The 27,922-nt window shown below is 44.9% G+C and overlaps 1 protein-coding gene across 1 annotated transcript in view; it reads right to left on the reverse strand.

Annotated features, from left to right (window-relative positions):
• EPHA6 (EPH receptor A6) overlaps positions 1–27,922 on the reverse strand; it is a 786,690-nt gene that overhangs the window by 17,903 nt on the left and 740,865 nt on the right. The window contains exon 14 of the mRNA XM_061628042.1: positions 25,102–25,251. Coding sequence (XP_061484026.1) covers positions 25,102–25,251 — 150 coding nt within the window. The remainder of the gene's footprint in view (positions 1–25,101; positions 25,252–27,922) is intronic.

A 27,922-nucleotide genomic window follows, 5' to 3' on the forward strand; every position in this document is an offset into this window, starting at 1 on the left:
AGTCAGCATGAAAAAGGAACGTGTTACCCACTAAGAGCCCTTGTCCTTTCTTGCTGATTGAAGCCAATCAAAGTGAAAGGAGGCGAATCAGCCACTGAGAAGACTCTTCTCAGGAGCTAACACACAGGCTCCCCTTTCATGCCGATTGGCTCTTAGGAATGTCTGTTGTAGTGGAGTGTGGACTTGCAAGATGATAGGGAGAGCAAGGGAGACAAGGGAAAGTGGAAAAGGGGGCATGCCTGTGAGGAAGTGTGATGTGACTATCATGAAGGGACCCTGCACTTCTGGATTTGCCACTACACTACTGGTACCCACCTTTCAGCAGCCCTAAAGGTCAACAATAAAACTTTTGCTTGGTTTGAATGGAACTCATTAAGTATTAAGGATTTCAATGGCACTTGGTCCAGAGTGATTTCAATGAAATGGCTCGATCCACCTGCAGTAAGTAACATCCAGTAAGAAATCAGTATTTAGTTTGCACTTTCTAGCTATACTCCTTAATCTTCCTTTGGTTAGCATACCAAAATTTAATTGGAGCACTTCCACACAGCAGTTTATTGTGGACTTGGTGCTGCACATGCAAGTTTTTTGCAGCATCCACATGCACTTATCAAAACTACGTCTACCATTTTTCTGTTCTTGTTTTATTTATTTATTAGATTTATATCCTGTCCTTCCGCCCAGTAGGAGTCCATGGGAGCAAACAAAAGCACTAAAAACACTCTAAAAATCATAAAAACAGAACATATTAAAACAAAACATCTTTAAAAAAATCTTAAAGAGCAATTCCAACAGAGACGCAGACTGGGATAAGGTCTCTACTTAAAAGGCTTGTTGAAAGGGGAAAGTTGCCAAAAAGATAACAGAGATGGCACCTGTCTAATTATACAGAGAGTGGCTGTATACTATAGCCAGGGTGGGTTTTTCATATTCTGCAATGTTAAATTGAAAATACCCCCATGCCATTCTGATGCTTCCCATAAGCTCATTTCAAAACAAAACCTTACAAAACTTATAGTTCTGAACTCAGAATTCTGCTTAACAACCGTCTCAATTTTCATGACGATACACAAAACAGTCAGAGAGAATCGAGAGTTCAAAGTCTAAAAAGAGAAAAAAAACCCAGAGCGCTTTTGGACTTTTTTCTCTGAGAGTTCTCATAATCTATTGAAATTCATTAAAAATCAGCCATATTCACAGAGTACCTATAATCCTAATACTGACCTTGCCCCATACTCTGTCTTTCATCTTCTGCAGTTTAAAGGTTTAAAAAAATGCCTGGCTGATTTTTAATTAATTTAAGAAATTTTGGTTAGAAGGCTATGATAACGCTGGGCATGCTCAGTAAGAACCAACTGTCAGCATTCTAAATGCCAGACTCACAGCTGCTTGGCTTGCCTAATCAGGGGCCCACACCCACAACAGACTTTGATTTCATTTGAGACAGTCATGGCTTCCCTCAGAGAATCCTGGGAAGTGTAGTTTGTGAAGGGTGCTGAGAGGAGACTCCTGTTCCACTGAGAGAGCTCCAGCGGCCAGACTGGTTTAACAGTCAGCCACTCTGATTGAAGGTCTGTGAGGGGATCAGGGCATCTCCTAGCAACTCTCAGCACCCTTCACTAACTACACTTCCCAGGATTCTTTGAGAGAAGCCATGACTGTCCAAAGTGAAATAAAGGCCTGGTGTGGATGTGGCCAGGGAAAGCTTTGGTTTAACTTTGGGTGGGAGGCTACATGTGCCTGCTGTAGAATAAAAAGATGGGGGAAAGCCTGAAAAAGAACGATACTGTTCACAATGTTTTCCTTTTGGAAAGGAAAGGGCTTCCCACCCAATCTCCTCCCCCTCCCCTCCCTGCCCCTTCCCTGGGTCAGTGTTGGACTATGACCTGGGAGACCAGGGTTCGAATCCTCACAGCGCCATGAAGCTGACTGGGTGACCTTTGGCCAGTCACTGCCTCTCAGCCTCAGAGGAAGGCAATGGTGAAACCACCTCAATACCATGAAAACCCTATTCAAAGGGTCACCATAAGTGGGGATCGACTTGAAGGCAGTCCATTTCCATTTTCAAACATGATTGCATAGAAATAAATCCCATTGAACTCAAAAAGTATGCAAATGATCAAACCCTCCCTCCCTTATCCTCCCTCCTATCCCCTCCCTCTTGCCCCTTCCCTCTCCCTTCCTTTGCCCCTCCCTCCCCATGGCCATTCCTTTCCAATCCCCTCCTTCCCCTTCCCCCTCCTCTTCCTCCTCCCCATGGTCAGTTTTACCTATCTTAAGCATGATTGCACAGAAGTAAATACCATTGAACTCTATAAGCATGCAAATAATCAAACCTCCCCTCCCCTCCCCCTTCCTTTGCCCCCCATCCAATACGCTCCTTTCCCTCCCCCCTCCCCCATGGTCAGTTTTTCCTATCCTAATCAAGATTGCATAGGAGTAAATCCCACTGAACTCAGTAAGGATGCAAATCATCAGACCTGCATTTCCCCTCCTTCCCCTCTCCTCTCCCTTCCTCCTCCCCTCCCCTCTTACTTCTTCCTCCTCCCCTGCCCACTCCAGACCTCCCTCCCCCTCCCCGGTCAGCAGGGAAATTGGGCAGCTGTAGTGAATGCACCAGGGAAGCAGGAGACCTGAACTGCAATCAGCCCAAATAATAGAAAGAAGACATGTGCTGTGCTGATCTTGTTTTAGCAGGGAGGAAGCAACATTATTAAGACAGTTGATATAGTTCAGATGGTCACTTTGAATATGTCTGATTTCCTTTGCAATTTTAGTGAAGTGTCCTATAAGAAATCATTTTCTTTTTTTCTATTTCTGTGAATATGTGAAGTACAGCAACACTTTGCAAAATTTACACTAAAATAACACCAAACATAATTGTGGAATAATGGCATTGACTTCTGCAGAATAGTCTTCAGTGGACCTCGGGTGTCTCAATTTGCACAAGATAAAACAGTCGGATGTGAAATATATTCTAGCAAAATTCTAGGTGTGCTCTATGTTTTTAATTGACTGCATCCACCTTGCCTTAAATGAAGTGGTTTAAACATAGCAGGATGAAAACATGCATCCTCTTTTTTCTAACAGCTACAGTCATTGCTGAAGTAGCAACATATTGGAATCAGTCTGATTTTACATCAAACTGCAGTTTCAGATTCCACTGTTAATGCACCCAAAATAGAAATAGAACATAACCTCCAATTTGAAACACAAAAAATGCTGTCTTCACCATCATATGACACTGACCAGTAAAAAGGCTTTGAAATTAATAAAAATAAATTTGACACAGATTTCTAGGATAAATAATGAGGGAAATAAACTTTTCTAGTTTAGATTCTCTGTAGAAACAGTAGTAACACAGGAAAGAAGCAAAATAAGAAGAACACCAACAAACATACAAAAATATAATTCTCTATCTTTGGAGATGGCAGTGTTGCCACTACTCACCATATGCTCAGAGGCACATGTTACCAAATTCTTGCAAGCTACACAGGAAGTGGATTGGACTGTGAAAGACCAACCCAAATTGTGTTTGCATTTTGACAACTTTGTAGGGCAGTACAGTATCTCAGACAGGAGGTCAGGTCTCCTGCTCCCCTGGTGCATTCACTATAGCTGCCCAATTTCCCTACTTTTTAAAGTTTGATAGAAATAGCTGTGGGCTATAGGTACGTTCTTAAACCGCAACGTTTTTTGCCTATTAGTGAATATTTAAGGGGATGGAATTCCAAAGGGTAGGGGCCACTACACTAAAGGTCCTCCTCCTACGTTGTACAGAATGGATCTCCTGATAAGATGGTATCTGCAGGAGACCCTCACCTGCAGAGCATAGTGATCGACTGGGTATATAAGGGGAAAACAATCTTTCAGGTATCCTGGTCCCAAGCTGTATAGGGCTTAGTACACCAATACTAGAAGCTTGAACTTAGCCCGGTAGCTAATAGGCAGCCAGTGCAATTTTTTCATCAGTGGGGTTACATGTTGCTGATACCCTGCCGCAGAAAGCAGTTGCACCAGCCGCAGCTTCTGGACCAACCTCAAGGGCAACCCCACATAGAGAACATTACAGTAATCCACTCTGGAGGTTACCAGTGCATGGACAACAGTGGTCAGACTATCCTAGTCCAGAAACAGCTGCGGCTATCTTACCAGCCGCAGCTGGTAAAAGACACTCCTAGCCACTGAGGTCACCTGGGTCTCTAGCGACAAAGATGGATCCAGAAGCACCCCCAGACTACAAACCTGCTCTTTCAGAGGGAGTACAACCCAAGCCAAAGCACAGGCAATTGACCAATTATTCAAACTCCGGAACTACCAACCTACAACACCTCCATCTTGCTAGGATTCAGACTCAGTTTATTGGCCCTTATTGGCACCTATCAGATTTTCCATGGAAAACATAAATCTGGAATAAATGGGAAAATAATATGGAATGGCATTTTGATGAGGATGTAGTTGTGTGCAAAACTTACATGCATAAGCAGTGCTGAATCTACAATAAACTGCAATGTGGAAGTACTCCAAATATTTATAAAGTAAAATTTGACATTAAAATGCACAAAAGCATCTTCTGTTTTTCTTTAGATTTATTTTTTCATTTCATTACATTTACCTATGAAAAAATAAAATTAAAATATCATTTTAAAAAATGCCATCAGAGGCCACAGATGTCATCACATACCTGAAAACAGCAAAAGTTCCCAAGGCAGCTTGTGCCACACCCATTGTTTCATTAAAAAAATAAAAAACCTTCTTCCCCAAGTGGACAGTCTGTTACAACTAAGCACAGTGCTGTTCATCTCGTTGTCTTCAACAACTAATAAATGAACTTGGGAAAGCCAACTTCCTAGTCTGCTTATCCATTGGCTGAATCCAAATTTGCAACTGCCATTAAGCCCTAACCCCAAAGAGCCCCAAAGGGAAATTCTGCACCCTATGCCATTGTGAAAAAATACCATTTTGTCTATGGGGTATAGGGGTATCAGACTGCTTATCTTGAGAAATTGTTATGTCATATTTCCTACAGAGATGTGAGCATGCTGTTTCTTAGCTTAGCAATCTTTTAAGTCTTGAGTACTGGCTCTGCACATGATTCACTAGAAAAGACAATAATGCCGGGAAAAACAGAAGGGGGTAGAAAAAGCGGAAGGCCAAACAAGAGATGGATTGATTCCATAAAGGAAGCCACAGACCTGAACTTACAAGATCTAAACAGGGTGGTTCACGACAGATGCTATTGGAGGTCGCTGATTCATAGGGTGGCCATAAGTCGTAATCGACTTGGAGGCACATAACAAGCTGGCTCTGTCAAAATTTACGTGTTGAGCCAGAATAGAGAAGTAAGAAGATTTATCCACCCAAACTACATATTTTGATTATGCATTACTTTCTGCTTTATATCAATGAAATGCTCTTTTTGGTTAAACACTTTAGTGTAGGTGCTACTCAGTAACATTACTTCTCATTACTGAGAGGTTGGACAGACATTCCAGGAGAGGCAGGGGGTGGTTACAGACTTGCCATAGAATGTACTTTTCTAAGCACCACTGTAAATGAATCCTTACTTTTGGGTACAAATTGTTTACAGGGGTGTGCTGGCAACTCAGCAGAACTGTATGACACAAAGGAAGAAACCTGATGGATCAGACCAGAGGTTGGTCTAGTTCAGGATCCTGTTTCCCACAGTGGCCAACCAGAGGACTCTAGGAAGCCCAAAAGCAAGGCTTGAAGGCAACAGCTTTCTCTCAGTGCTGCTCCCAGCAACTGGTATTTACTAGCATATCGCCTCTTAAACTGGACATTTCATATAGCAATCATGACTAACAGTCACTGATTGACTACCCTCCATGAATCTATCTACCCAGAGCCAGTCCAAGAAATATTGCTGCCTGAGGTGGAGGGCAGGATGTGCCCCCCCCATTCCATGTACAGATGCCAACTTGGCATCTTATCGGAGGAGTAGGACAGCATCCTCCACTTCATGCGAGGCCAGCAGGCTAGCTTAGTGGGGCAAAGGTCAGTTTTTGAAGCACATAGTGCTCTGCCTCCAACAGAGAGGAATGGTTGACTGGCTCAGGAAGAACAGTTGGGGGGTGTTGTTGACCTATACACCCAAGCTTTTGTCACCTGCCATTGCTGAGCTGGCTCTATTTCCCTTTTAAAAGCATCTAAATCTGTAGTTGTTATCACATCTTGTGGCAGCAAATTTCATGAATTAATTGTGTGAAGAAGTATTTCTTTTTATCTGTCCTGAATCTAATGCAAACTCATTTCATTTAATTACTCTGAATTCAAATATTATGAGAGGAGAAAAACCTCTCTATGCTCACCATGTATCCACAGAGGAGGATAATTTGTAGTCAGAATTTACAATAGTGTGTATAAAATGAGGTGGTCAAACTCCCTCATGAGCAGTTTGTGACAGGAGAACTCATTCAGACCTGCTCTATATGGCAAATTCATTGAATTTTATGATGTCCCAAACCTAATCTCTCAGTTCAGTCTGTTCAGCAGCTTGCCACTATCCAAGGAAACTTCAACAGCCTAACTAATGTTTATTAATGAAGCAATAACATATGAAAGATTGTGCAACACCCACAATTGATGGACACCTCTAATGCCTGCCACACACACTAAGTATGCCTTAATCAAGACTACCACAGTTTTGACTGAATACAATAATAATATAGTTATCTATTTGAGCAAGTAACATTTCTTATACTGGAATAATAAAATGAATATTAAAAAATCAATCAGTGTATTAATATGTAAAATTTATGCTCTATATTTTCAAGATTCAGTGAATTAAACAAAATCTGAAATCTAAGTTCAGACACCTAGGCTAGAATTACTTTGCTTTAAGATGCCGAGACCTAAAATTCATGCTCAAAGCATGTATCTTTATGAATTCTACCTTTGTTCACTTCATTCCCCATCCCCAGGGGGCTAAACTGACTGGGAGCAGGATTTAAGCCATACTCCTTGAACTCATTTGCTGGCAGTAGCAACTGGGAGGAACCAGCCACACACATAAATTTAGATCAGCCTAGCAAGGGAGCCTGCTCCAAGAGGTAAAGGAAGCCTCCAGCTAACAAAGTGTCTCAGCTCCAGCTGTTAAAGTGTCAAGGTGAATTTGGCAGCAGGGCGAGGAGGCCAGGACACCCCACTGTGCCCATCCATTTTCTGACCTAAACAAAACATAAGCTTTCAATAAATTAACTCAGTACACTACCAAAACAATTATGCAGGTAGGAAGCCAGCAGGGATGTGGGGGCTTTCCAGTGTTTTCCACTGTCTGTAACATGTAGGACTATCTTCTTATTGGACAGAAGTTGTGGGTGTGTCCTTGGTGCAATTTGCTCCTGGCTCTACGGGAACATGTTTACAGAAAGGTTTGTGGATGAGGTCTTTGGGGATATTATAGCTGTGTCCCACTCCAAGGATGATAAGTCTCCTGCTATCATGGAGAATGAGGGCCTCAAGGAAGGATAGCATCTATCTGAGGAAGATGGAAGTTATCCTTTAGAAGGGATGAGCGAATGTTTTTTCTCCAACCGCCTCCACCCACCCTTTTGCAATCTTGGCGTGGTAACTGAGGACCGCAGGAACCGTAGGAGCCGGGTGTTGCGGCTAATTGAGTCCGGGGATGGTAGCGGCCTTTTATCTCTCTGCTGTCTCTCTGCTGCTGCTGCCGACATTTGTTCATTCTTCGGCGGGAGTGTTCAGCTTTTTGTCCCTCCCCGGCTTGTGTTGGCTTGTGGCTGCTCTCCTGGTGTGCTGGTCTCGGCCGTTGTCGCCTCCTGGTTCCATCTTTGCCTCTGGTTGTGTGGGGCTTCTGTTTCTGCTTTCGCCAGAGTGTCCCTGGGCTGTTGTGCAGTCTCTGCCGTCGCGGCTCCGCGCCCTGGATTTCGGCGTGACTGCTGTGGGCTTGGGCGCTCCGCTGTCGTTGCCGCTATGACTGTGGTGACCGTCATCATTGTGCGGCCGTCGTGGACCCGGACGTCGCCTTCCTGCTGTTGCTGCAGTTTCGAGTGCTGGGCGCTTGCCGCTGCTGCTGCTGCGACCTGCCGCCTGAGTTGCCATCACCGTTGCTGTGACTGCTGCGGATCTGGGTGTTGTTTTACTACTGCTTCGTCCCGACACCCTTGAACTGTCTTGGGATTGTTGTCGTCGCTGCTAATCATTGTTGCTGTCGCCTGGACCTTACAGCCTTTGTGATTGCTGCCATTGATGCTGCTGTTTGGTTGGGGGGCATTGTCGCTCCATCGCTCCTGAGCCCCTGCCGTTGCGGCTGCCGCGGTTGCGACCCGCTGGCTGCTGGGACATTGCTGTTGCTGCTGTGCTATTTGGATGTTTGAGTGGCTGTATGAATGAGTGTGTGATTGTGTATAAAATATGAGCTTTGTTATTTATTTTATTTTTATTATGTGCCTGGGCGAGAGGATAGTGTGCTGGGAGGGAGGACCAGAGGGGGCCCCAATCAGCGCAGTGACGGGTAATGGGAGGTATGGCGCTGTGAGGAAGACATGCCAGTTAAGGGGAACTCGACCCAGACAACTGGTGGCTGTGCCGTGTTCCGGTCCTCCTCACACCCAGAGGATTGCTGGTAGTCTTATCAGCCAACCCTCGGATCTCCAGTTGCTGCTTCTTAATGCCAGATCGGTAAATAATAAAACCTCCCTCATCCATGATTTAATTATGGATGAGGCGGCCGATCTGGCATGTATTACCGAAACCTGGGTGAGCGATCTGGGAGGTATTAATCTCTCCCAGTTGTGCCCACCTGGATATTCGGTCCAGCATCTGGGTAGATCCGAGGGTCAGGGAGGGGGAATCGCTGTGGTCTATAAAAGTTCCATTCCTCTCGTTAGGCACCCTATCCAGGTGGCTAATGGCCTGGAGTGTCTGCACATTGCGTTGGGTCAGCGAGACAGACTTGGAATACTGTTGGTGTACCGTCCACCCTGCCGCCCAACAGCTTCCCTAACTGAGCTGACGGAGGTGGTCTCGGATTTGGTGTTGCGATCCCCCAAGCTTCTGGTATTGGGGGATCTCAACATCCATGCCGAGGCCGCTTTGTCTGGAGCGGCTCAGGACTTCATGACCTCCATGACAGCCATGGGGCTGTCTCAATTTGTTACTGGCCCTACGCATGTGTCAGGACATACTCTAGACTTGATTTTTGCCACTGGGTTAGGGGATGGTGATCTGGGAGTGAGGAATTTTACATCTATTCCTTTGTCATGGACAGATCACCGCCTATTGAGATTTAGACTCACATTGTCTTCTCCCCTCTGCAAGGGTGGAGGACCGATTAAGATGGTCCGTCCCCAGAGACTAATGAATCCTGAGGGATTTCAAAGGGCTCTAGGGAATTTTCCGGCTGATAAAACTGACGATTCTGTCGAAACCCTGGTCACTCTGTGGAATACGGAAATGACCCGGGCAGTTGACACAATCGCCCCGGTGCGCCCTCTCCGTTGCAGAGCTCAATTGGCTCCTTGGTTTACCTCGGAGCTAAGAGTGATGAAGCAAGAAAGGAGACGGCTTGAGTGCAAATGGAGGCGAACTCCCGATGGCTGTAATTATGCTCTTGTGAAGGCCTCTACCAAACGTTATGTGAAGGCGGTGAGGGCAGCAAAGAAGCAGTACTTTGCTGCCTCTATTCAGTCATCTTGTAACCGCCCAGCGGAACTTTATAAAGTTGTCCGGGGACTTCTACATTCTGGTCCTCCGGATGCAATACAACCATCGATAGCCCGCTGTAATGAGTTTGCGAGGCACTTCCAAGATAAGATCACTAACATCCGCCGGGACCTTGACTCCAATATTGTAGCAGTTGAATCTAATGAGGTGTCCAGAACACAGTCTTGTCCGGTTTTATTGGATGAGTTTCAGTTGGTACAGCTCGAGGATGTGGACAAGGTGCTTGGACAGGTGCGGGCGACCACTTCTGCTCTGGACCCTTGCCCCTCATGGCTAATAAAAGCTAGCAGGAATGGAACAGCCGGTTGGGCCAAGGAGGTGATTAATGCCTCTTTATGAGAGGGAGTGGTCCCACTCTGCCTGAAACAGGCAGTGGTGAGACCGCTCCTAAAAAAGCCCTCCTTGGACCCTGATAATTTTAACAACTATAGACCGGTAGCAAATGTTCCATTTCTGGGCAAGGTTCTAGAGCGCGTGGTCGCTCACCAACTCCAGGCTCTCTTGGATGAAACTGATTATCTGGACCCATTTCAATCGGGCTTTCGCCCGGGGTTTGGTACAGAAACAGCCTTGGTCGCCCTGTATGATGACCTCTGTCGGGAGAAAGACAGAGGGAGTGTAACTCTGTTGGTTCTCCTTGATCTCTCGGCGGCTTTTGATACCATCAACCATGCTATCCTTCTGGGGCGACTCACGGATTTGGGAATTGGAGGCACTGCTTGGCAGTGGCTGCACTCCTATCTTGGGAATCGCCTCCAGAAGGTGATGCTTGGGGAGCATTACTCGAGTCCCTGGGTACTCCAATATGGGGTCCCGCAGGGTTCAGTTCTGTCCCCCATGCTCTTTAATATCTATATGAAGCCGCTGGGTGAGGTCATCAGGAGTTTTGGAGTGCATTTTCAGCAATATGCTGATGATACGCAACTCTACTTCTCCTTTTCATCTTCCTCAGGTGAGGCTGTCAATGTACTGAACCGCTGCCTGGCCGCGATAATGGACTGGATGAGAGCTAATAAACTGAAACTCAATCCTGACAAGACTGAGATGCTGTTGGTGGGGGGGTACTCTGTCCAGATGGTTGATGTCAGACCTGCTCTGGATGGGGTTACACTCCCCCTAAAGGAGCAGGTCCGTAGTTTGGGAGTCTTATTAGATCCGCTCCTGTCACTTGAGGCTCAGGTAGCCTCGGTGGCACGGAATGCGTTCTACCAGCTTCGGCTGGTAGCCCAACTACGACCCTATCTGGACAGGGAGAACCTCGCCTCAGTTATTCACGCTCTGGTAACCTCTAGATTGGATTACTGTAATGCACTCTACGTAGGGTTACCTTTGAAGACGATTCGGAAACTTCAGCTAGTGCAGAATGCTGCGGCCAGAGTTCTTACTGGGACGAAGAAATTCGACCATATAACACCTATTCTGGCCCAACTGCACTGGCTACCTATATGTTTCCGGGCCAGATTCAAAGTGTTGGTTCTTACCTATAAAGCCCTTAACGGCATCGGACCGCAATATCTGATGGAACGCCTCTCTCGCTATGTACCTACCCGTTCACTGCGCTCGACATCTAAGGCCCTTCTCCGGGTCCCAACTCATAGGGAGGCCCGGAGAACAACAATTAGATCTAGGGCCTTTTCAGTGGTGGCCCCCGAATTATGGAATGCCCTCCCAGATGAGATACGCCTGGCGCCTTCCTTGTTATCTTTTCGGCGCCAGGTAAAAACCTACCTCTACGCCCAGGCATTTTAAACTTTTAAACTTAAATTTAATTTTATTTTAAACTTAACTGTAATTGTGTTTTTATTTTATTCGCATTTTAATTTTGTTTAAATATGTTTTATATTGTATGTTTTAATCCACACTTGTTCGTTTTTTAAATGTGGTTTTATTTTGCTGTACACCGCCCTGAGAGCTCGTTGCTATAGAGCGGTTTAAAAGCGTAATTAAATAAATAAATAAATAAAATAAATAAATAAATAAAAGGGACCCATTCCTTGGAGGATGAGTAGATATCCTCTCATGCTGAGGACCTCCCATTCAGATGCACACCTTAACGTGGTGAGGGGATTTGAGTGTGTTGAAGAAGCTGAAAGCAATGCCGTCAGGAGTCTAGACCAAGAGGCTAGACTCCTAGCAGGAGCACCCAAGGGGGAATGGTCAAAGCTGAAACACCAGACTAAGATGCATCCAAAGTCAGAGGAAGGCAATGGTAAACCACCTCTGAATACCTCTTACCACGAAAACCCTATGAACAGAGTATATCTGAACAGGGTGGTTCATGACAGATGCTCTTGGAGGTCACTGATTCATAGGGTTGCCATAAGTCGTAATCGACTTGGAGGCACATAACAACATGCTGAGGATACTTCTCCAGGGTGTGTGTACGATTAAATCATTACAAGCACAGACAGTGGGGTCTGTGATGGGTGTGCAGACCACAGATTTGCCTGTCTGGCATGAAAGTTGTGGATGGTGCCCATCAACTTGATAGCTTGGTAGAAAGTGCTAGGGAGGAGTCAGTAGTCATGGTACATGTTGGCAGCAATGACATGGGGAAATGACGTTGTAAGATCCTGGAAGGAAAATTTAGACTGTGACGAACGATGCTAGCTTGATCTGAAATGCTACTGGTTCCGCATGCAGGGCCTGCTAGACAGGCACAGCTTTGTAATCTCAGTGGGTGGATTTATTTATTTATTATTTGATTTATATCCCGCCCTTCCTCCCAGCAGGAGCCCAGGGCAGCAAACAAAAGCACTAAAAACACTTTAAAACTTCATAAAAACAGACTTCAAAATACATTAAAACAAAACTTCTTTAAAAACATGTTTTTATAAAGCTTCCAAGACATCTTTAAAAAAAGGTTAAAAACATATTGTGTTTTTTTTAAAAAAAAAAGGTTTAAAAAGATATTAAAAAGCAATTCCAATACAGAGGCAGACTGGAATAAGGTCTCAACTTAAAAGGCTTGTTGAAAGAGGAAGGTCTTCAATAGGTGCCGAAAAGATAACAGAGATGGCAGAAATGGATGATAAAATATAATAATAATAATAATAAAATAATAAAATTTTATTTGTTAGTCGCCCATCTGTCTGAATTAACGGACACTCTGGGCGACGTACAGCAATACAAGATACAATATAAAACAATATACAATCAACAAATCACAACATCAACATCAATTCATCTAAAACCATCTTTCAATTAATACACTATAAAATCTAGTCCGCCCCAGAAATCCCATAGGCCTGCCTGAATAGCCAGGTCTTTAAGGCTCGGCGAAAAGCCACCAGGGAGGAGGCATGTCGAAGGTCAAAAGGAAGCGAGTTCCAGAGGGTGGGGGCCACGATCAAAAATGCCCTCTCTCTGGTCTGCACCAGCCTAGCTATTTTAACCGGTGGGACCGAGAGAAGGTCTTGTGAGACTGATCTTGTTTGGCGGCATAATTGGTGATACTGGAGGCGTACCTTCAGATAAACTGGGCCGAAACCGTATTGGGTTTTAAAGGTCAGTACCAACACCTTGAATTGGGCCTGGTAAACAACTGGTAACCAGTGTAGATCTACCAACACTGGGGTGATATGATCCCGGCAACGGCTCTGCTTTATCAAGCGTGCCGCCGCATTCTGTACCAGCTGCAATTTCCAGACCGTTTTCAAGGGTAACCCCACGTAGAGCGCATTACAGTAGTCTAAGCAAGAGGAGACCAGGGCATGTATCACTCGTGGGAGCAGATGTACAGGAAGGTAGGGTTGCAGCCTCTGTACCAGATGTAATTGATACCAAGCTGCCCAGCTCACTTCCAAAACCTGAGCCTCCATGGACAGCTGGGAATCAAGAATGACCCCGAGGCTGCGGACCTGGTCCTTCAGGGGTAATCTCACCCCATTAAGCACCAAGTCTAAATTTCCCAACCTTCTCTTATCACCCACGAGCAACACCTCGGTCTTGTCGGGGTTTAGCTTCAGCCTGTTCTCTCCCATCCATCCACTTACGGACTCCAGGCATTTGGACAAGGTATTCACAGCCAACTCTGGTGAGGACTTAAATGAGAGATAGAGCTGAGTGTCATCCGCATATTGGTGACACTGCAACCCAAAACTCCTGATGATGGCTCCCAGCGGTTTCACATAGATGTTGAATAGCATGGGGGAGAGGATAGAACCCTGTGGCACTCCACAATTGAGAGGCCAAGGGTCTGAAACCTCATCCCCCAGTGCTACCCGTTGATGTCTACCGGAGAGATAGGAATGGAACCACCGTAAAACAGTGCCCCCTATTCCCAATCCCTCCAGGCGGTTTAAAAGGATACTGTGGTCAACGGTAACGAAAGCCGCTGAGAGATCCAGGAGGACGAGGAATGTGTATTCTCCCCTATCCAACGCCCTACTCATATCATCCACCAGAGCGACCAAGGCTGTTTCAGTTCCGTGTCCAGTCCTGAAGCCCGATTGGAAAGGATCTAAGTAATCTGCTTCATCCAACTGTGTCTGTAACTGTTTAGCCACCACTTGCTCAATCACCTTGCCCAAGAATGGTAAATTAGAGACTGGGCGGAAGTTGTTCAACTCTTGGGGATCCAAGGAGGACTTTTTCAAGATGGGCTTTATCACTGCCTCCTTGAGGGCTGATGGCATTGCACCCTCTTCCAAGGATGCATTTACCACTGCCTTGATCCCTTTGCCCAGTCTCTCTTTGCAGCTCATAACGAGCCACAAAGGGCAAGGATCAAGCAAGCAAGTGGTTGGCTTCACAGTAGAGAACACCTTGTCCACTTCCACATAGAGAAGAGGCTGAAACCGATCCCAGCAGACCGGAATGCAACTGGCCGACTCTGGACCACTACCTGTAACCACGGCGTGCGGAATCATGCTCTTCAGATGATCGATTTTATCGGCAAAGTGTTTAGCAAATGTGTCACAGGAGGCTTTAGAATGCTCCATAGGTTCCTGAGCAACTGGACCGACCAGGCTTCGGACCACTTGGAACAACCTCCTGGGACAGCACTCTGCCGACGCAATAGAGGCAGCAAAGAATTGCCTCTTTGCTGTCTTTGTTGCCAGCTGGTAGGCTGCTATAGCCGCTCTAACCAGTGTCCGATGGTCTTCAGCGCGAGATTTCCGCCACCGGCGTTCTAGTCATCTCACCTCCTGTCTCAGACCGCGTAACCGTGGTGTATACCAGGGTGCAGTCTGAGTTCTATTCAGGGGGAGAGGACGTTTCGGGGCCACCTGGTCTATCGCCCTAGTGATCTCCCTATTCCACTCCATCACCAGGGTCTCGACCGGGCGTCCTTCAGTCAGCTCGAAATCACCCAGCACATTCAGGAATCCCTTAGGCTCCATCAGGCATCTGGGGCGGACCATCCTAATAGGTCCTTGTCCCCTGCGGAGGGTATGTGGCATTGAGAGATCCATATTCACCAGGTAGTGATCTGACCATGACACGGGGTTAGAAGAAACAGTCCCCATTTTCAGAACACTTCCCTCCTCTCCCGAGACAAACACAAGGTCAATAGTATGACCGGCTACATGGGTGGGACCCATATTACTTAGGTGCAGTTCCCAAGAAGTCATGGTTTCAATGAAATCCCGAGGGGCTCCAGTGAGAGTGGTCTCAGCGTGCACGTTGAAATCCCCCAAAACTAATAAGTTTGGGGAGAACAACCGCACACCCGAGACCACCTCGAGCCCCTCGGTCAGGGAGTCTGCCGTACAGCGGGGTGGGTGGTACACAAGCAGAATCCCTAAACTGCCCTTTGGTCCCAACCTCCAGTACATACAATCAACAAACTTGGTCTCGTGGAGAGGAGGTCTGGTGAAAACCAAGGACTCCTGATAGATAACTGCCACTCTCCCTCCCCGCCTACCGATCTTCGGCTGCTGTGCGTATTGGAAACCTGCTGGGCACATGGCCTCAAGTATGGGAGCTGAGGCCTCATCCAGCCAGGTCTCCATAATACAAAGCAGGTCTGCGTTCTCATCCAGGATAAGATCATGGATGAGCGATGTTTTCTGAACTACAGACCTGGCGTTACACAACAGCAGTCAAAGATTGGATGGAGTCTTACATCCCCCAGTTATCTTCTGGTTGTGGACAGGCCCGGAACAGGGGATGGGTATAATGCATCTATCCCTTGTTCCCCTATACTGGCATGGCCTGCCACCCACACCTCTCCAGGATCTGCCGCCTAGCCTTGTAATGTCATGGCTCCCCACCCCTCTCACAGTACTCCCCTCTGGCCTGCACATGTCCTCCTCCCCGTCTGCCGATCAGGCAGGCCCCTCACCCAATAAAAATGTTAGAAATTGCCCACGTCTTTCTTGTCCCAAAATAAAGTTGGGTCAGCTCGCCCGCAGTCGCTGGACCTCTTCTTCTTGTCTCCCGTCGTGGCCAAAGCAGCCAGAACGCCTTGTTATCCTCCTTGGTCTTGAGTCCTGTTCCGCTATCGTGGCCAATGGAGAGCACATCGAACCAATCGCTACTGCCACAGCCTCTCCCCTCTCTCCACTATGGCCAGAATGCCGAGAACACAGCGGGCAATGTGAATACACCTGTCGCACCACACCGGCCACCAGCCACTCTCTCACCTGAACAAAGGTGCCCCACAACCGCCAAAAAACACCGCCCTCGGAGGCAATCAAGCGGCGGCGGCGACAAAGAGGCGCGGGCCTCGGCGGAGAGCGCAGGCCGCAACAGCGGCGATGGAAATGCACCAGCCACAGCGAGGAGCACAGGCCGCAGCGGCGGCGGCGGGGCAGCAAACCAACATGAACCGCGGCGGAGGACATAGGCCACAGCAGCGGCAGAAAGCACAAGCCGCGAGGAGAAGCACAGGGCACAGCTGCAGCAGCAGCGGTAAGATGACACAGCCGCTGCTCCGAGGGGCACAACGGCGACGATGGGGAGGCACAGACCACGACGGGAGGTGGGGAAGGCACAGGCCACCTGAAGAGCACCGGCCACAGCAACGACGGGCGACAAGACGACCCAAGCCGCAGCGAAGAACGTAGCAATGGCCTCAGCACAACAGCAGCAGCGGCGAAAGTGACGGAGGAGGTGGCAGAAAAGCACAGGCTGTAGCGAAAACCCCAGACCACAGCAGCCGCGGCACCGGCAGAGCCAACGCAAGCCGCGGCGGAAAGCACAGCTGCAACGGCGGCAGCAAGAAGGCACTGGTCACAACGAGGAGCGCAGCAACATCAGCAGAGGAGAAGGTAAGAAACCACTTCCATCCCCCAGCTACAATTACTGGGTCTCTCAGTTCTTGCGGTTGCCGCCCACACCTCAATCACCGCGCCAAGATTACAAGGGCAAGAAGGGTGGGTAGCATCATTAGGGAGGAAAAAACATTCGCTCACCTATACAGTCCCACGCGAGCCCACAGATGTTTAAAGTGCTTAAAAGATGTTGGAAAAGATGTTCAAAAGGTGTTAAAAAAAGTGATTAAAAGATAAATGGAGGAGCTCTAAACACAGCTATTGGGAGGAGAGATTTGGATTTGTTAGGCGCTGGAGAACATTTTGGGACATGCTGAGCCAGTAGAGAAGGGATGGGCTCCACTTGAGCCAGGATGGAATGAGACATCTGGCACTTAAAATCAAAAAGGTGGCAGAGCAGCTTTCAAACTGATTGAGGCGGGAGAGCCAACAGGAGCTGAGGAGGTTCTGGTTTGGAAGAAATCTCCCGCCTGGGACAAAGACAAAAAAAAATGATGATAGTTTATATGGGGTAGACCCATAACTAGGCATTGTGAAGGCAGGGCCACAGGATAGCAATTTAGAGAGGCCAAAGGACCACAGGCCAAACCAAAAGTGCCAAAGACACTCAAAGAGAGACACTGTATATAAGTGTTTATACACTAATGCTAGAAGCCTCCAAGCCAAGATGGGAGAACTGGAGTGCTTGGTCTTAGAAGACAGCATAGATATAGTGAGCATAACAGAAACCTAGTGGAACGGAGAAAGCCAGTGGGACATACCTTGAGTGCCTGTATGCTATAATTAGCATGGATTTTTAATGTTCTGCCCTGTTGAATTGAGAAAAAAAACCCATGCCATTCTGTTGCTTCCCATAAGATAATTTCAAAATATTTATAGTCCTAAACTCAGAAACACTTGCTTAACAACCCTCTACGTTTTCATGGCGATACACAAAACACTCAGAGAAAATCCACAGTTTAAAGCAGCCTTTCCCAACCAGTGTGCCTCCAGATGTTGTTGGACCACAACTCCCATCAGCCTCAGCCAGCATTGCCAATGGCCAGGAAATATGGGAGTTGTGGTCCAACAATATCTGGAGGCACACTGGTTGGGAAAGGCTGGTTTAAAGTCTAAAACAGGAGTAAAAAAAATCCAGACTCCTGGTGAACTTATTTATTTATTTATTATTTGATTTATATCCTGCCCTTCCTCCCAGCAGGAGTCCAGGAGCCCAGTGGTTTTCTGTCAGTGGTCTCATAATTTGTTGAGACATATTCATAGAGTACCTGTAATCCTGTTACTAACCTTGCCCCATGCTTTTACCTTCATCTTCCACAGTTTAAAAGTTTTTAAAAAATGCATGGCTGATTTTTAATTAATTTAAGAAAAATAACATTGGCGCCTATGATAGCTCAGGGCATGCTCAATAAGAACCAACTGTCAGTGTTCTAAAAACTGGACTAACTGCTGTTAGGGGTGGCTAATAAGGGTCAGCTTTGGTTTAAATTTGGGTGGGAGACTACATGTGTCTACTGTAGAATAAAACCTTTGGGGATACCCTGAAAAATGATACTGTTCACAATGTTTTCCTTTTGGAAAGGAAAGGAGCTTTCCCTCTGCCCGATGCCCATCCACCCAATTTCTACCCTTCCCTCCCCCTTCTCCCCGGATGGAGAAAAGTTTATCTCCCTCTCTCATACTACTAGAACCTATGGACATCCAAGGAAACGGAATGTTGGAAGCAGTCGTATAGTGACAAATTCAGAAGTGCACGGTCCCTTCATGTTAGTCATAGCCAAGCCCCCCCTTTTGCTGCTGGGTTGAGAATGAGATCCTTGTTAATGCCTTCTCCCACAACAACAGATATCCCTAGGATCCAATAAGCATGAAAGGGGAGAGTGTTAGTTGCTGAGAAGAGCCTCAATTACTAGATGGGCCATTCACCTGATCCAGCAGGCTATTCTTATGTTCTTGTTCCCAGAATTTAAGATCATATCATATTCATTTTAGCTGCTTTTTATGCTACATTGTGGGGTGTATGTGTGGAATGTTTCACTGTAGAGCTTTTGTCTTATGCTGAAGACTCACCTCCTTACCCTTTGGCAGCTGATATATATATATTGGGACCCACCCTATTCTTCTGATTGCTAATTGTTTTAACTGATTTTAATGTTTTTAAAACAATTGTTGTATCCTACCCTGGGACCTCTGATGAAAGGCAGGTCAGAAATTCAGTTACTACTACTGCTACATTGGGTTGGGGAATCTTTCAGACCAAGGGCCTTGTTCCTTTGTTGGCAACTTTCTGAGAGCATTATGTAGTGGTGGGCATAGCCAGAGGTAAAAGTGGGTGTGGCAGATGTGACACATCTTTGTTCAGTAGGTAACATTCCAGCCATTCAATAGGCAGGGGTTTCTACACACCATTCACATCTGTCCATCCTCCATCAAGGCACACAAATTATATTATCACAGTTCAAGAACACATTTCAGCTGGGTGCTTTCAAGTTAAAGCACTTGAAAAGGGAACAGATCAGGGGCTAGTGAGTGGAGTGGTCTGGGGAGAATCTCTGGGGCAGGTTAGACAGGGCTGGATTTGGCCCCTGAGGTTCCCCACCCCCACTTTATATCAAGACGATCTCTTTGGCATTAGAATGGTTAATTTTAAAATTTCAGTTTCCTATCATGAAGTCTCCAGCACATTGTTTAAGAAAAGTATGCTTTGCAATATTGATTCATATCACTCCCACATCATTTTTGTGCAGAACACTATTTTTCAACTTAGTATTCATGAAGACCTAATGATTGTACAACGCTAAAGATGTTGTAGAGAGCAGTGTGGTGTAGTGGTTAAGGTGTCAGACTACAGCCTGGGAGACCAGGGTTCGAATCCCCACATAGCCATGAAGCTCACTGGGTGACCTTGGGCCAGTCACTGCCTCTCAGCCTCAGAGGAAGACAATGGTAAACCACCTCTGAATACCGCTTACCATGAAAACCCTATTCATAGGGCCGCCCATAAGTCAGGATCAACTTGAAGGCAGTCCATATCTATTTTTTTTTCAAAGATGTTGCAGGCTATGGGAATAGATGCTGAAGACAATGGAACATGAGAGGCTTAAACTGATGGTTCCAAACAAAGACAACATTCCATTGGTGATTCCCCTGGGCACAAGCCCTATTGGTTTTATATGCTACACTGACTTTCCAAAACCAGCTGAAGTCACTGGTTTGGTGTTCTGTATATCACATTCTCTCATAATAAATTTAAAAAATGCATACCTACATGTACTAGAAAATGAAGAGAAATGGGCATGAGTATGTACAGAGGAAATAGCGAGCCAAAAAGGAGAAGTACCTAGCAAAGACAATATATCATCAACAAATTTATATCCAAACTTTCCTCCCAAAAGCCCAGGGTGACAAGTAACAAGTGATAAAATAATAGAAAATCTTATCTTAAAAAACAATTCCAATACAGATGCAGACTGGGAAAGATCTCTACTTAAAAGGCTTGTTAGAAGAGGAAGGTCTTAGTAGATGCTGAAAAAACAACAGATATGGTGCCAGGCTAACATTATAAAGTTATTATCAAAGCCCACTAGAGTCTTTGACCTCAAGACCCCAGGGTCCTTGCTTCTAAGAGTAGTCCCCAACCCCCTGGACAACTGTTCCCGGGCAGACACTCCCCGTGCCTCTCCTTACCAGGAAGGAGTTGCAACCATCACCAACCCTGTAAGGTAGGTAGACTGCCACCACCACTTTACCTGGCTTTCCACTCTGAGTAAGAGGAACTCGGAGCACCCACAAAGATAACAAAATCCCCTCCAAGAACAAGATATACGATTACACTTCTTGCCATGGAGCAATAATCCTGGAATAATCAGTAATCAGTAGCATCATAGTCAAGGACTGCATTTAGAGACAAAGCCCCAAAGTAGCACACACCAAGTAATAAGAGATAGTTTATTAAGGAATATAAGGGTGCATATAAAAAGAGCAGCATACAAAGTCCTCTAAGCCTAGTCACCTCCAACAGGATTAGGCATAGTCAACACTTACATAAACACAGTGAGAGGTTCAACAGACAAGAAAACAACAAAGTTTACTACCCTAGCTAATACTCACTTCAACAAGTAGAAGAGCCTGATTCCCTGAGGCACCACATACCACAGAATGTCCATAAGACATGAAAGAAAAAGGAAAGACTAACTGAACAATCGCCCTTCTTTTTATGGGGTTTTGCTGGCAACAGCAAGAGGACCAATTAGCCAATCCAGGCACCTTCTCTTTGACCCAATCCAGGCACCTCCTTTATGGTGATGGAATAGCCTATAAAGCTCACACCTTCCAGACTCTGATTTACAGCACTCAAACCTCCTGACTTTGATATCAGGAAGCAGATAAGGCTCAGCTGCCTCCCCCATAAAATAACATTCTGCAGCTGGTTGTACAAAATGCCTTAATTTTCCCAGCACTAAGCATTCCAAGGATCTTTGCAACCCCCCCCTCCCAATTCTTTCTGGCTGAACCATTTTACTTTGGTCACCCTTAGCCTAACCTTAGCTATTCTTGACAGTTATAATGTTAGCTCTGCCTTCAATAAGCCTTACTGTTTTACTGGATCCCTTTACATTATACAGCCACGAGAGTGGCTGTATACTATAGCCAGCATGGATTTTTCACATTCCGCAATGTTAAATTGAAAATACCCCCATGCCATTCCGATGCTTCCCATAAGCTCATTGCAAAACAAAACCTTACAAAACTTATAGTCCTGAACTCAGAAATGCTTGCTTAACAACCCTCTCAATGTTCATGGTGATACATAAAACAGTCAGAGAGAACAGAGAGTTCAAAGTCTAAAAAGAGAGGAAAAAAACCCAGAACACTTTTGGACTTTCCCCCCTGAGAGTTCTCATAATCTGTTGAAATTCATTAAAAATCAGCCATGTTCACAAAGTACCTGTAATCCTAATACTGACCTTGCCCCATACTCTGATCTTCATCTTCTGCAGTTTAAAAGTTAAATAAATGCCTGGCTGATTTTTAATTAATTTAAGAAATTTTGGCTGGAAGCCAATGATAAGGGTGTGCATGCTCAGTAAGGACCAACTGTCAGTGTTCTAAAAGCCTCACAGCTGCTGGGCTTGGCTAATCAGGGGGCCACACCCACACCAGACTTTGATTTCACGTGAGACAGTCATGGCTTCCCTCAGAGAATCCTGGGAAGTGTAGTTTGTGAAGGGTGCTGAGAGGAGACTCCTGAGCTCCAGCGGTCAGACTGGTTTAACAGTCACCCACTAAGATTGAAGGTCTGTGAGGAGAACAGGGCATCTCCTAGCAACTCTCAGCACCCTTCACTAACTACACTTCCCAGGATTCTTTGAGAGAAGCCATGACTGTCCAAAGTGAAATAAAGGCCTGGTGTGGATGTGGCCAGGGAAAGCTTTGGTTTAAATTTGGGTGGGAGGCTACATGTGCCTGCTGTAGAATAAAAACGTAGGGGAAAGCCTGAAAAAGAATGATACTGTTCACAATGATTTCCTTTTGGAAAGGAAAGGGGCTTCCCTTCTGCCCAGTGCTCACCCACCCATTCTCCTCCCCCTCCCCTCCTTGCCCCTTCCCTTGGTCAGTGTTGGACTATTACCTGGGTTCGAATCCCCACACAGCCATGAAGCTCCCTGGGTGACCTTTGGCCAGTCACTGCCTCTCACCTCAGAGGAAGGCAATGGTAAAACCACCTCTGAATACTGTTTACCATGAAAACCCTATTCATAGGGTTGCCGTAAGTTGGGATTGACTTGAAGGCAGTCCATTTCCATTTTCAAACATGATTGCATAGAAATAAATCCCATTGAACTCAAAAAATATGCAAATGATCAAACCTTCCCTTCATTCTCCCTCCTATCCCCTCCCTGTTGCCCCTTTCCTCCCCTTCCTTTGCCCCTCCCTCCCCATCCCCCTCCATCCCCTTCTAATCTCCTCCTTCCCCTTCCCCCTCCTCTTCCCTCCTCCCCATGGTCAGTTTTACCTATCTTAAGCATGATTGCATGGAAGTAAATACCATTGAACTCTATAAGCATGCAACCTGCCCTCCCTCCCCCTTCCTTTGCCCCCCTCCAATATGCTTCTTTCCCTTCCCACTCCCCTTCCTCCTCCCCCATGGTCAGTTTTTCCTATCCTAACCAAGATTGCATAGGAGTAAGTCCCATTGAATTCAATAAGCATGCAAATGATCAGACCTGCTTTCCCCCTCCTTCCTCTCTCCTCTCTCTTCCTCCTCCCCTTCCTTCTTCCTCCTCCCCTGCCCACTCCAGCCTTCCCTCCCTCCTTCCCCCCCGGGCAGTTTTACCTATCCTAAGCATGATTGCACGGGAGTAAATTGCACTTAATTCAATAAACATGCAAATGATCAAACCTGTCCTTCACCCCTTCCCCTCCTGCCTGCTCCCCTCCCAATCCTCCCCTCCCTCCTCCTCCCCTCCCCATCCTATGTGGTCAGTTTCACCTATCCTAAGCATGATTGAAGGGGAGTAAATCCCAATGAACTCAATAAGCATGCAAATAATCAATTCCTTCTCAGCAAACTTGCACAGGATCCCATTTCTTACCTCCCGGATTAAAAAGCAAGGAAATTCACTTGCCTACAGCCCACAGCTATATCTATCAAACTTTAAAAAGCAGGGAAACTGGGCAGCTATAGTGAATGCACCAGGGGAGCAGGAGACATGAACTCCTCTCTGAGATATCGTACTGCCCTACAAATTGGTCAAAATGCAAACACAATTTGGGTTGGTCTTTCACAGTCCAATCCACTTCCTGTGTAGCTTGGAAGAATTGGGTAACGTGCCTCTGAGCATATGGTGAGTGGTGGCAACACCTGCAAGCAGCCCAAATAATAGAAAGAAGACATGTGCTGTGCTGATCTTGTTTTAGCAGGGAGGAAGCAACATTATTAAGACTGTTGATATCGTTGAGATGGTCACTTTGAATATGTCTGATTTCCTTTGCAATTTTAGTGAAGTGTCCTATAAGAAATCATTTTCTTTTTTTCTATTTCTGTGAATATGTGAAGTACAGCAACACTTTGCAAAATTTACACTAAAATAACACCAAACATAATTGTGGAATAATGGCACTGACTTCTGCAGAATAGTCTTCAGTGGACCTTGGGAGTGTCTCAATTTGCACAAGATAAAACAGTCGGATGTGAAATATATTCTAGCAAAATCCTAAGTGCGCTCTATGTTTTTAATTGACTACACCCACCTTGCCTTAAATGAAGTGGTTTAAACATAGCAGGCTGAAAACACGCATCCTCTTTTTTCTAACAGCTAGAGTCATTGCTGAAGTAGCAACATATTGGAATCAGTCTGATTTTACATCAAACTGCAGTTTCAGATTCCGCTGTTAATGCACCCAAAATAGAAATAGAACATAACCTCCAATTTGGAACACAAAAAATGCTGTCTTCACCATCATATGACACTGACCAATAAAAAGGCTTTGAAATTAATAAAAATAAATTTGATACAGATTTCTACGATGAATAATGAGGGAAATAAACTTTTCTAGTTTAGATTCTCTGTAGAAACAGTAGTAACACAGGAAGTAAGAAGAACACCAACAAACATACAAAAATATAATTCTCCATCTTTGGAGATGGCAGGTGTTGCCACTACTCACCATATGCCCAGAGGCACATGTTACCCAATTCTTCCAAGCTACACAGGAAGTGGACTGTGAAAGACCAACCCAATTTATAGGGCAGTACAATATCTCAGAGAGGAGTTTAGGTCCCCTGCTCCCCTGGTGCATTCACTATAGCTGCACAATTTCCCTGCTTTTTAAAGTTTGATAGATATAGCTGTGGGCTATAGGTATGTTCTTAAACCGCAATGTTTTTTGCCTATTAGTGAATTTTATCACAAGCTTCCTTTCCAGTCTGCTGGGAGTTAAGAGTTCTATGAATGCTTGCATAATTATTTACAATGACCACAATGCAACATGGAGTCATACATGCTCAATAATCATCTTTTTTTGGCCCACTGCCAATAATATGGTTATTCCAAGTTAGATATACCAAAGGCCTTACTTAGAATGTATTCAGTTCAATCACAATGTGGTAAGCACAACCACTTTAAAGAACATGCATAGAAACTAATAGATTTTGCCTCAAAATACTTACATCCTGGTTAGACATTTCCCAATATGGTCTTTCTCCATATGACATTACTTCCCACATGACAATCCCATAACTCCATGTATCGCTTGCTGAAGAGAACTTCCTGTAGGCTATAGCTTCAGGAGCTGTCCATCTGATGGGAATCTTTCCACCCTAGAAAACATGTTGAAAAATACTCAATATATAGTTGTGACAGCCAACATTCTATTGTCTACTGAATAGTCTAAAAATGCGTGTAGAAATAGATGGGAGTATATATTTGGCCACTGATAGAAATATCAGCTTTCCCTTGTAATCTGATTTACTAATTCGACACTGCTAGAATAGTATCACAGCTAGAGCATTTTATATTCTTTAACATTCATATAATCAGACCAAATCTTGCGAGATCTTTAATGATGTTTAAGCCACATCTGAAAGCTTATCCAATATAATGAGATGAACTGCAGAAACAAAGCACACAAAGCTGATTGAAGTGGGTGGAAATTATTATTTTCTTTAACATTTATCATTATCAAGGTTTCAGAGCAGGTCCTTAGTCTGGGAGTCCTCCTGGATCCATCTTTGTCGCTAGAGACCTAGATGACCTCAGTGGCTAGGAGTGCCTTTTACCAGCTGCGGCTGGTAAGACAGCTGCAGCCGTTTCTGGACTGAGATAGCCTGACCATTGTTGTCCATGCACTGGCAACCGCCAGGCTGGATTACTGTAATGCGCTCTATGTGGGGCTGCCCCTGAGGTTGGTCCAGAAGCTGCAGCTGGTGTAAAATGTGGTGGCGCAACTGCTCACTGGGGCAGGGTATTGCCAACATGTTACCCAAATGCTGAAAGAATTACACTGGCTGGCCATTAGCTACTAGGCTAAGTTTAAGGTTCTAGTTTTGGTATACAAAGCCCTGTGCAGCGTGGGACCAGGATACTTGAAAGATCGTCTTACCCCTTATATAGTCGATCACTATGGTCTGCAGGTGAGGGCCTCCTGTAGATACCATCTTATCAAGAGGTCTGTTCCGCACAATATAGGAAGCAGACCTTTAGTGTAGTGGCACTTACCTTTTGGAATTCCTTCCCCTTAAATATTAGATAGGTGCCATATCTGTTATCTTTTTGGCACATACTGAAAACCTTCCTCTTTCAACAAGCCTTTTAAGTAGAGACCTTATCCCAATCTGTATCTGTGTTGGAATTGATTTTTAATATGCTTTTAAAGATGTTTTATTTTAATATGCTTTTAAATATGTTTTGTTTAAATATATTTTAATGTTTGTTTTTATGATGTTTTATAGTGTTTTTGTTTGCCACCCCGGGCTTCTACTGGGAGGAAGGGCAGGATACAAATTTAATAAATAAATTAATAGTTCAGAGAGGTACATCTCTTCATGTTCCACATTGTGACATAAGACAATCTCTTGTGTTACTGCTAATGGTGAAGGGAAATTACATTGTTATGCAGATAATAAATTTCTTGTGTAAGCCATTATATGCACAGGAATGGGAAATTTCATTACTTAATTACTTTTGTAAAGTATATTTTATGCAAAAAATATTTTACACTTTGTGTATAGATAAGTGAAAGGCTGAGACTAAATAATATCTGTTCATGAATAATAGAAGTACACATTTGCTTCTGCACAGCTAAAATAATATTTCTAGTGCCCAATGAAAGTAATAAAAAACTCTAGCCCTGCTGGGCATCTCTTTCTGATAATATTGATATAATGAAAAATATTTATTAAACTCTATTGGATATAATGTGCTCCATCACCAAATTAAAATAAATATCCATTGTTATCAACATGTAATTTCTACAGCCAATTGATCAAAACTGTCACTATCCTCATATGGTAAGACTTTACATGAGCAAGCATTTTTGCCTTGCTTTTTGCAGCCATGCTGCATTTTTACCTCGTTTCTTAAATTTATAATGAGCTTGGGGAAATCCTAATTTTGTTTTCCTGTTACAACACAGCAGTAATGGTACTATTCAAATGCTTATGATATAGTCTGTTTTCATCTATTGCCTCCTGAATTATTCTTGATTGCAGCTCAGAGACAAGATGCCACTATGTGCTGCCACAAACTCCTTATCTAATGAGTAAGTGGAGTGCCAGATCACTCAGGCAGAGCAACACAATTTTTCAGCAGGACCATGTACTGAAATGAAACTTTTAAGCCACAAGCCTACAAGCCTTACAGGTTGGGAAAAGGTCACATTGTTCTAAAGATAAATGATGGAAATAAACCACAGATTTGGTTTGTTCTAAGAGTTCAGTCTCTTTAATTCCAGATTGCAACTCTCCAACACTTCCTCCCTGATGGTTAGGGTGGAAAGAGCAAGTGCTGGACCAGTATAACCAAAACTGATACTTCAGCTGCTTATTGTTGGTTTTGTGAACCTGAAAAGAAGTTCACAAACATTAGCACAGTGAATTGGCAAAACACATGTACGGTGAAATGTGGGTAATCCTAGGATGTGCAAAAGATATGAATGAATCCTGAATTAAGAACTGAAGCAAGATATCTCTGAAGCACCCTGAGCTGAAGTGGGGATGTCTAAAGTGCTTTGGGAAGCTTTGGAGATTCAGATGTAAAAAAAAATGCTTCAGGCAGCATGTCTGCAAAAACTGAAATATTTCACCCCAAATTTTGTCATATAAGGAAAACACCAGGGTAAGAAGAGAGGTGAGGGAGAGCTCTTTTCTGACTGATAGATCTAGCTTCTAATTGGAGAGAATGGTTTTACCAGGGCTCTCCAATTATAGTGCATTGGGGAAGGTATGTTGAAGTAATAATGTATCATCTTGTTCTTGTCTGTTCTGTGCTCTT

The sequence above is a fragment of the Rhineura floridana genome, chromosome 5 (genome assembly GCF_030035675.1).
Source record: "Rhineura floridana isolate rRhiFlo1 chromosome 5, rRhiFlo1.hap2, whole genome shotgun sequence".
Lineage (NCBI taxonomy): Eukaryota > Metazoa > Chordata > Lepidosauria > Squamata > Rhineuridae > Rhineura > Rhineura floridana.